The sequence below is a fragment of the Chiloscyllium plagiosum genome, chromosome 15, assembly GCF_004010195.1.
Source record: "Chiloscyllium plagiosum isolate BGI_BamShark_2017 chromosome 15, ASM401019v2, whole genome shotgun sequence".
Taxonomy (NCBI): domain Eukaryota; kingdom Metazoa; phylum Chordata; class Chondrichthyes; order Orectolobiformes; family Hemiscylliidae; genus Chiloscyllium; species Chiloscyllium plagiosum.
Window position 1 is genome coordinate 143,918 of NC_057724.1, and position 10,366 is coordinate 154,283.

Consider the following 10,366-nt stretch of genomic DNA (forward strand, 5'->3'; position numbering starts at 1 on the left):
TTTGCATTTATGCCCTTCCTCCACCTCAACCAAAAATATGCTAGGTATTGATATCTGCCAAATCCAGACACTAAATGGAGATCAAGGGAAAAGACATGGTGCTGGGGGCATTTTCACTTTTCTGATGTCACAGAACTAGCAAAACACTCATCATAGCTAAAATTAAAATCAAAGTGTTTTGTTCCAAAACTTATGCCAATATTTTCACAAAGATTGATGGATATGTAGGATTTTGCTGTCATGCATTTGTTTGAAGAGAGTCTAAGTTATAAATTGGTTTTATTGATAAATATGCAGCCGTTAAATAATTGTCACACATTTTGCTTTATGTACAGTTAGAGCTTCCTCCTTTTCATTTAAAAGAAACGCATACTAGAAAATTGTTACATTTTCAATCATTGCCAAGGATGATATTAACCAAGTTTATTCACAGACAAATCGCACTTGAGGCTTTACAGACAAATAGACATTGCTTTTTAAAATAGAAACTATAAACAATTTGGTCTTTTGATCGGAATAAATAAAACAGCAGACACTCTTTCACATAAACCACAGAAAGCACACATGCTTACATAAACTGGAAATTGTTCAGCAATAGAGTGGAAATAATCTGCTGTGTGCCCAGAATTTTAATATAATCTCTGGATTTATTATGTCACTCATTCTAAAATTTAAATAGCTTCAATTTTCCATTCACAAATTAGATTTATTTAACAAAATCCACTTACATTCTTCTTTGAAGACATGAAATATTGCCCTTCATGATGTACAGTACAATGTAATCAAATGATTGATAGCGAACCTCTAAAATTATCAGTGTACACATGATTTGACGAGACAGCATCATTCTCCCTGCTGAAACTGTGCAGGGTAACATTCAGTAATCTCTGATGCAGATAAAATACATTTTATTGCCCTACCATATTCTGACTGATTCCCTCTGTTGTCATGATTACCAGAACTCATTTGAATTGGGTCCATTATCATCTCCCAGGATTTCCTTTGATAGAGAATGGAAAGCATCCTTTTTGGAAGATAGCTACATTTGAGACAGTGCAAATTGCAGAGTCTGAGACATTTCTGTATGTTCAGTAGGATGAATAAGAAAATCTGACCAATAGAACTGACACCTCCTAGGGACTTCTAGAATCCTTTGGACTCTTTATGCTTCTCCCAGATCTGTTACTGGAGACAGGCTCCAACATACACTTTCTCACAGCTTATGAGCATTGCAACATCAATATGTGTGCAAGAAAGATAACCTTTTACAACCAATAGAAATAGGACTCAACTTTCAACCATTTTCCTTAAGTATTTTAGGTTAACATTTCAATTCAGGATCCTGCAGCCTGCTCCAGATTCTTATCATTTCTTGAGGATTTCTGCTGTGGACTAATATTAAGTTTTTATATGCACAGGTAACATGTCGATCTTTTTGCATTATATCAAAAGTCCTGAAACCTTTGTGCTTTTCTGGAGCAAGGCCAAGTTTTTTAAGGCACATTCCAGTATACACATCATCAATCGGATAGAGTGTTACTTTATGTGACACGTTATAAAGTCTCTTTGCCAAGTATCCAGAGTACAGAAACCCACCCCCACCAGCATAAGGAGGATATACCCCCTCGTATATACTCTCCGGAACATAGTATTTTAACTTTTTCTCTCGATGAGGCCCTGCATTTGTAATAACATCACCAATAAACAGATCTTTGGCCTTGTCCTTATCCAGAGTGTTCAAGTATTCCAGAACCTGCACAGTGTTCACAAAGACATCATCATCTCCTTTAAAAATATATTGAATATCAGAGCATGATTTGCTTACCCATTCCAGAAATAACACTTCTTTCAGAGTTAGATTAAAGAAGGTGTCCCTGTAATCCCACAAAAGAATATCTTTGTGCTGTTCACTCTCAAATTTTAGCATATCTGAGAGATTAGGAAAATCATCTGCCGGAGATGACTTTCCCAGTAAAAAGATCCTAGCCACTGTCTTATTCCCTGTAATTTCTTCTTTACCCCAAGACTGACGTATGGCCTGCCTTCTATCAAAGTGTGATTCCAGTGACTTTATAGCCAGCAGCAGTACAGGCTTATCCTGGCATTTGGTTGGTTGGTCAATTATTAATGGATAGCTCCTACATCGTAGGTAGGTTAGAAAATCCTTGAAACGATCCGGCAAAGAATCAAAATTACTAATCTCATCCTTTAACTGAGAGTTAGGTTCACATGTGTACATTGTTGTCATGTTTATGTTGTCCATCACAGTTCTGTTATATAAAGCAGCAGTAACAGGGTTATATAACTCATCCAGCTTGTGCTGTTCTCGATTCCAGTACGGCTTAATATGAACCAATGGCTTCCAAAAGACACTGTTAGAAATGATGACTTTTTTGCTGGAGTTTCTTTCTTGGTGGCCACTGCGTGAAATCTCTATAACTATATAAATGAAGAAGTTTACCATCATCAAAATCCCCACCAGCTTCGTCCTTTTGCGCCCCACACTCATTTTTCATACCTGTTAAAAGAATAATTAGACAACATTTACCAAACAGACAGAATGAGTAGTTCAGCTTCTTGCCACAGTCAGACTGCTCATACATGAACTGTCAACGAGTAGATCCAGAATCAAATACTGAGTGAGTATCTCAGGCTTCCTAACTTACAGTTATGAGGGAAAAGTAACTGGGTTTCTGATAATTCAGAGTAATTTTAAAAAAATGTCTTCTTAGCTCTGGTGATGGAAGGAGCTCCAAACAAAAACACCACAATCCTAAGTGGACATTTGAAGAACAGATTTAAGAGGATGTTGCCGGATTGAAAGAAATGGCGCTATGATAAAAGAGTGGACTGGCTGGGATTGTTCTTGGAAGAGAGGAGGCTGACAGGGAGATTTGATTAAGGTGCTCAAAACTGTACGGGGTCTGGATACAGTGGATAGGAAGGGAACAGAAGGATTAACATGAAAATGAAGACTCTTATTTTTACCAGTGGGGATGGGGGTTATGGAACTAACTGCCTGAAAAGGCAGCAACCTTTGGCTCATTTAGTTGGTGTCTGGATATACACCTGTAGTCTTGTCATGTGAGGACTACAGATCAAACGTTACAAAATGGGATTTGGCTGGGTGTCTTTTTTTTTGGCCAGTGCACACATGATGCACAAGTGTCTTCTTTCTGTGCTCTAAACATTCTATGTTTCCACAGTTTAAAATTTCTTGTTACCTTTCAATCACTAATACATCCACCAGATTCCTGATCCAATTTTACACTTCGAATCAAATCACAAATACCACAGTGAATCCTGCAATGACAGGAATGTGTGAGCACTGCCGATCAAGATGGAAGTGGAATAATGTTGCACCAATATAACTTCACACTAACAATGCAACACAGACATGAAAGAAAAATAATTCAAAAATGAAAATAAAGACAACAACAACATGTGGCAACAAAAAATTGGAACAATGTAGACCTGTTAAGAAATACAAGCTCCCCAACACTGAGCTAAGGGGGCTGCTCTTCGCTGTCTTTTACTGGGACAGTACGGGACCATGCACATTAATTACTGGAAAAGCCAAGAATGGTGCCTGCAATCAGGTCAACCTCTCCTTCTCATAACCCAGATCTTTCATACCCATAAAATAAAAAGAAAGATGATTTAAATCTGAAACAAAAACAAAAACAAAGCGCTGGAGAAACACAGCCGGTCTGGCAGCATCTATTTAGAGAAAAACAACATTTACATTTCCAGTTCAGTGATGCTTTGGCAGGACAGTTCTGATGAAGGATCATGGGGAACAAAATGCTAACTGATTTCTCTCTACAGATGCTGTCAAACCTGCTGGGTTTCATTTCAAACCCACGACTTAAATCACCTAGAAGGACAGCAGATGCATAGTACAAACAACGGAATTTCAGCAGCATGGGAAGAGTGCAGGCAAAATCGACGTTTCGGGCAAAAGCCCTTCATCAGGACCCTTTATTCCTGATGAAGGGCTTTTGCCCGAAACGTCGATTTTGCCTGTCCTCGGATGCTGCCTGAATTGCTGTGCTCTTCCAGCACCACTGATCCAGAATCTGGTTTCCAGCATCTGCAGTCATTGTTTTTACCAGCATGGGAAGAGTGACTGCCCTTGATATCATGGCTGTATTTGATCCAGTGAGGCATCAATAAAACTGGAGTCAATGGGAATCAAAGGAGAAACTCTCTGCTAGTTGGAGTCATAACTGGCACACAGGAAGATGGGTTGTGGTTGGTGGAAGTCAGTCACCTCAGCTCCAGGCCATCACCTCAGGGTAGTGTCCTAGGCCCAACTATCTTCAGCTGCACCAATAATGTTCCTTCCAACATAAGGTCAGAAGTGGGAATGTTTGAAGATGGTTGCATAACGTTCAGCACTATTCACAACTCCTCATACATAAACAGTCCATGTCCAGAATTCAGCAAGACCTGAACAATATTCAGGCTTGGAGTGAGAGATAGCAGTAATGTTTATGCAACCCAAGTGCCAAGCAAAGATCACCTCAAACAAGAGAACACCAACAATCGCCCCTTCATTTTCAAAGGTATTACCATCGTTGAATCTCCCACTATTAACACCTTGGGAGATTGCCACTGATTTGAAAGTGAACTGGACTCACCATGTGATTACTGTGATTACAATAGGTCAAAACTGGGAATTCTGCTCCAACTCATCTCCTGGCCTCCAGAGCCAGTCTACTGACTAAAAGGCACATGAAAAGAGTGTGATGGAACATCTCCAATTAAGCTCAACACCATCCATGACAAAATCGCCGATTAATCAGTATTTCATCCATCAACTTAAAATACACAACAAGAGTTCTTATAATACGTTATGGAATCAGTTTGTAGTAAGGCTGAGATCTAGTATTGTATGATGAGGCAGGGTTAATTAGCTAGTGTTAGGCTAAATGTTAGTAACAGCAAAAGATCCACTGGGGAATACTGATCATGACATCATAGGACACAGAACATTACAGTGCAATAGAGGTCCTTCGGCTCTAGATGTTGTGCTGCCCTGTGAAACCAATCTGAAGCCTATCTATCCTACACTACTCATTCTTGTCCATATGCCTATCCAATGACCATTTAAATGCCTGTAAAGTTGGTGCAACTACTACTGTTGCAGGCAGTGCATTACACGCCCCTACTACTGAGTAAAGATGATATCTCTGACATCTATCCTGTATCAATCACCACTCAATTTGAAGCTATGCCCCCTCATGCTAACCACCACCATCCTAGGAAAAAGGGTCTCACTGTCCACCTGATTTAATCTTGTGATTATCTTATAAATTTCAATTAAGTCACCTCTCAATCTTCTTTTCTCAATTGAAAATAGCCTCAAGTCCCTCAACCTTTTCTCATAAGGCCTCCCTTCCATATCAGGCAACATCCTAGTAAATCTCTGAACCCTTTCCAAAGCTTCCACATCCTTCCTATAATGTGGTGACCAGAACTGCAAGCAATACTCCAAGTGCGGCCACACCAGAGTTTTGTACAGCTGCAGCATGGCCTCAAACTTGAAAGGGTTCAGAAAAGATTTACAAGGATGTTGCCAGGGTTGGAGGATTTGAGCTATAGGGAGAGGCTGAACAGGCTGGGGCTGTTTTCCCTGGAGCGTCAGAGGCTGAGGGGTGACCTTATAGAGGTTTACAAAATTATGAGGGGCATGGATAGGGTAAATAGGCAAAGTCTCTTCCCTGAGGTCGGGGAATCCAGAACTAGAGGGCATAGGTTTACGGTGAGGGGGGGAAAGATATAAAAGAGACCTAAGGGGCAACCTTTTCAGACAGAGGGTGGTACGGATGTGGAATGAGCTGCTAGAGGAAGTGGTGGAGGCTGGTACAATTACAACATTTAAGAGGCATTTGGATGGATATATGAATAGGAAGGGTTTGGAGGGATATGGGTCAGGCGCTGGCAGGTGGGACTAGATTGGATTGGGATATCTGGTCAGCATGGATGAGTTGGACCAAAGGGTCTGTTTCCATGCTGTACATCTCTATGCCTCTAGGGTGCCGAAACCCAATCCCACTACCAATAAAAGCTAACACATCAATAAAAACGTTAACACATCATTTGTCTTCTTAACAACCCTATCAACCTGGGTGGCAAATTTGTGGGATCTCTGTACACGGTCACCCAAGATCTCTCTGCTCATCTACACTACAAAGAATCTTACCATTTGCCCAGTAGTCTGCATTCTTGTTACTCCTTCCAAAGTGAATCACCTCACACTTTTCTGCATTAAACTTCATTTGCCAGCTCTCAGCCCAGCTCTGCAGCTCATCTATGTTCCTCTGTAATCTGCTACATCCTTCGGCACTATCTACAACTGCACCGACCTTAGTGTCAGCCACAAATGTATTAACCCATCCTTCTATGCCCGTATCCAGGTTGTTTATGAAAGTGACAAACAGCAGTGGACCCAAAACAAATCCACTGATTTACTACAATTAGTAACCAAACTCCAGGATGAACATTTCCCATCAACTAAAACTCTGTCTTCTTTCAGCTAACCAATGTCTGATCCAAACTGCTAAATCATCCTCAATCCCATGCCCCAGTATTTTGTGCAGTAGCCTACCATGGAGAACCTTATCGAATGCCTTACTAAAATTCACATACACCACATCCATCACTTTACCCTCAGCCACCTGTTTGGGTCACCTTCTCTAAGAACTCAATAAGGTTTGTGGGACACTACCTACCCTTCACAAAACCATGTTGACTATCCCTAATCAAAATATTCCTTTTGAGATTATTATAATTCCTCTCTCTTATAACCCTTTCCAACGCTTTACCCACAACCAAAGTAAGGCTCACTGGTCTATAATTACCAGGGTTGTCTCCACTCCCCTTCTTGAACAATGGGACAACATTTGCTATCCTCTAGTCTTCTGGCACTATTCCTGTAGACAATGATGACAAAGATCAAAGCCAAAGGCTCGGCAATCTCCTCCCTGGCTTCCCAGCGAATCTTAGGATAAATCCTATCCGGCCCAGGGGACTTATCTATTTTCACTTTGCGGAATTTCTAACACCTCCTCCTTGTGAAGCTCAATCCCATCTAGTCTAGTAGCCTGTTCCTCAGTATTCTCAACAACAGTCTTTTTCCAGTATGAATACTGATGAAAAATGTTCGTTTAGTGCTTTCCCCTATCTCCTCTGACTCCACGCACAACTTCCCACTACTGTCTTTGATTGGCCCTAATCTTCTCTAATCATTCTTTTATCCTTTATTTATCCATTGAACGCCTTAGGGTTTTCCTTGATCCTATCCACCAACAACTTCTCAAGACCCCATCTCATCTTAGCTCTCTCTTTAGGTCTTTCCTGGCTGCCTTGTAACTCTCAATCACCCTAACTGAGCCTTCACATCTCATCCACACATTAGCATTCTGCTTCCTCTTGATATAGAATTCAACTTCCTTAGTAAGCGGCTGTGTGCTCGATAACTTCCTCCATATCTGACTGGTACACAGGTACATTATCAAGGACCCACAGTAGCTGTTCCTTGAATAAGCTGCACATTTCTACTGTGCCCATGCCCTGCAGTTTCCTTCCCCATCCTATGCATCCTAAATCTTGCCTAATTGCATCATAATAGTCTTTCCCCTAGCTGTAGCTCTTGCCCTCCAGTGTATACCTATCACTTTCCATCGTTAAATTAAACATAACTGAATTGTGGTCACTATCAGCAAAGTTCTCACCTACCTCCAAATCGAACACCTGGCCGGGTGAATTGCATGTTAGGTTTGAATACCCCAATCTCAATAATGTTAAATCTAAATAAAGCCAAATACATATGCACCAGGGGGCAACTGGCCAAGTTTCAATAGGCAAATTAAATAAAGGTTTTCAGTAAATGAACAGTGGAAAATATGAAAGAAATAATCCAAAGTGTCCCACAATTTACACTCTAGTTAAAAGTAAAAGCTCCATAAAAAAGCCCCACTGCAGCACAATCAGGAAATTAAAGACAGTACAGAGGAACCTCGGTTATCCGGCAGTTGATTATCTGAACATCAGACTATCCGGCAAGATCTCAAGGTCCCGATGCTTAGCTAAACTGTGTTATCTGGCATTCGGTTATCCGGAATTTGATTAACCCAACGAAATACTCCTTGCCCGTGTCCTTTGGACAGTCGAGGTTCCTATGCATTATGTTAAAAGAAGATCAAGATTGCATGAAAAACTGTTGGAAGTCAGAGGATTGAGAATGCTAGCAATGGGTTACCAAAAAATTGATTAAAAAGAAAATGACAATAAACTAATCAGAAATATAACAACAAATTGTAAGGGGTTTTTATAGGGATATGAAAAAAAAGGTGAGCATCTAAAGTAAACATAAATGTAAACAAAGACAGGAGAAAAAGGGAGAAACACAATGAATATTTTGTATTTATCTTCACAGATTCATAACCCGAAATAAATAGTAACTTCACAGTTAAAAAGTGAGGAAATTAACATCAATGGAGAAACGTATTGGAGTAACTCAAGGAACAAAAGTCCAACAAACCTCTAAGACCTAATGGCCGACACTTTATGGTTCTAAAAGAGATAGCTGCAAGGCCAACTATAATTTTCTAGACCTCTTCAGTTTCAAGAATGATCTTATCAGATTAAAAGTTGACAAATGCCTGCTTTTCAAGGAGGTAAAAGAAAGCAGGTCAGTTATCCTGACATCAATTTTTGGGAAAATGCTGGCAGTTATTATGAAAGAAGTCTTAACAATGCATTTGGAAAAGGATAGCGGATTAAAATAAATCAGTTATCCTGTTCAAAATTTTTCAGAATGTGACTGGTACAGCAAATAAAGGAATACCAGTATATATGACTGCCAAAAGTCATTCAAGGAGGTGCTAGAAAAATTAATAAGCAAAAAAAGGCTCGTGAAGTTGCATGAGCATGGTTAGAGATTGATTAAGACAGAAAGCAGAGAGTGGGCATAAATGGTAGTTTGTTTTGAGTTTGCAGGCAGCAATTAGTGGAGCTTTACAAGAATTGGTTCTGATGCCTCAGCTAATTACAATCTATATGAATGACTTAGATTAGGAGCCTGAGAGTAAGGTACCTAAGTTTGCTGTTGATACAAAATTAGGTGGAAAGGTAAGCTGTGGGAGAACACAGACCTTGCAAAGAGATATAGACAGATTAAGTGAGTGGTCAACAAGATGGCAGATGGAGTATGTTATAGATAAGGGTAAAATTATTCAGTTTTAAGTGATTTTAAGAAACGAAAAGCAGAATTTTTTTTGAAAGGGTATAAGACTTAAATATTGATATTCAACGGGATGAGTATGCTTGAAGAATGCAAAAGTTAGCATGCAGTGCAATGAGTAAATAGGAAGGTAAACAGCATGTCAGTCTTTCTTAAAAGATAATTGGAGTACATTAACAAAAGTTCTGATGCAACTGCAGGGTTTTGGTAAAACCACAAGTGGAATACTGTGTGCAATTTTAGTCTTTACATTTAAGAAAGGCTACACTAGCAATAGAAGTAATCCTGGGAGGTTTAACTAAATTGGTTCCTGGGATACGAGTATTACACTTTGATTACAGGCTGAGTAAAGTTGTTCTATATTCTCAAGTTCAGAAGAATAAGAGATTATTTAGTTGAAATATATAAAACTCTGAAGCAGTTCGATAGAGTTGATGCTGAGAGATTGCTTCTGCATCTAAAAGATGAGAACACAGTCTCAGGATAAGGGGATAACTGTTTAGGACTGAGAGAAAGATGTTCTTCACTCAAAGGGTTAGCAATCTTTGGAATTCTCTTTCCAAGGGACTGTGGATATGCCATCAATTAATATATTTAAGGCTGGATCAGACAGATTTTAGTCTCTTTGGACTTCAAGGATATGGGGAGTACGTGGGAAAGTGCAGCTCATATCAAGATCAGCCATGATATACTGATGGCAGAACGCACTCAACAGGCTGTATGGTCTACACCTTTTCCTATTTCTTCTGATGACTCCCTCCATCACTAATTCTCACTAACAGCAGTGTGTACCATCTCATCTACAAGATGCACTGCAGCAACTCACCAAGGTTCTTTTGGCAGCACCTTCCAAAACTATGACCTCCATTATCTCGAAGGACAAGAGCAGCATTATATGGGAACATGACTAATCCTGGGTACTCCTCCAAGTCATTCATATCCTGGTTGGAAAATATATCACTGTTTCTTTACTGTTGCTGGGTCAGTGTCTTTAAACTCTCTTCCCAACAATGCTGTGGACATCCCTACATCAAATGGACAGCAGTGGCTCAAGAAGACGGCACGGTGGCACAGTGGTTAGCACTGCTGCCTCACAGCGCCAGAGACCCGGGTTCA

General features: G+C 40.0%; 1 protein-coding gene across 3 annotated transcripts in view; it reads right to left on the minus strand.

Annotated features, from left to right (window-relative positions):
* Positions 1 to 383: 383 nt before the first annotated feature.
* The window catches only part of b3gnt2a (UDP-GlcNAc:betaGal beta-1,3-N-acetylglucosaminyltransferase 2a), a 53,809-nt gene continuing 43,826 nt past the window's right edge, over positions 384 to 10,366 (minus strand). For 2 of the 3 annotated variants that reach the window (XM_043704237.1, XM_043704235.1), the window contains one exon: positions 384 to 2,518. In XM_043704237.1, coding sequence (XP_043560172.1) covers positions 1,322 to 2,509 — 1,188 coding nt within the window. In that variant the 5' untranslated portion in view covers positions 2,510 to 2,518 and the 3' untranslated portion in view covers positions 384 to 1,321. Of the gene's footprint in view, positions 2,519 to 3,224; positions 3,304 to 10,366 lie in introns of all 3 variants that reach the window. The other variant, XM_043704236.1, reaches the window with a different exon arrangement.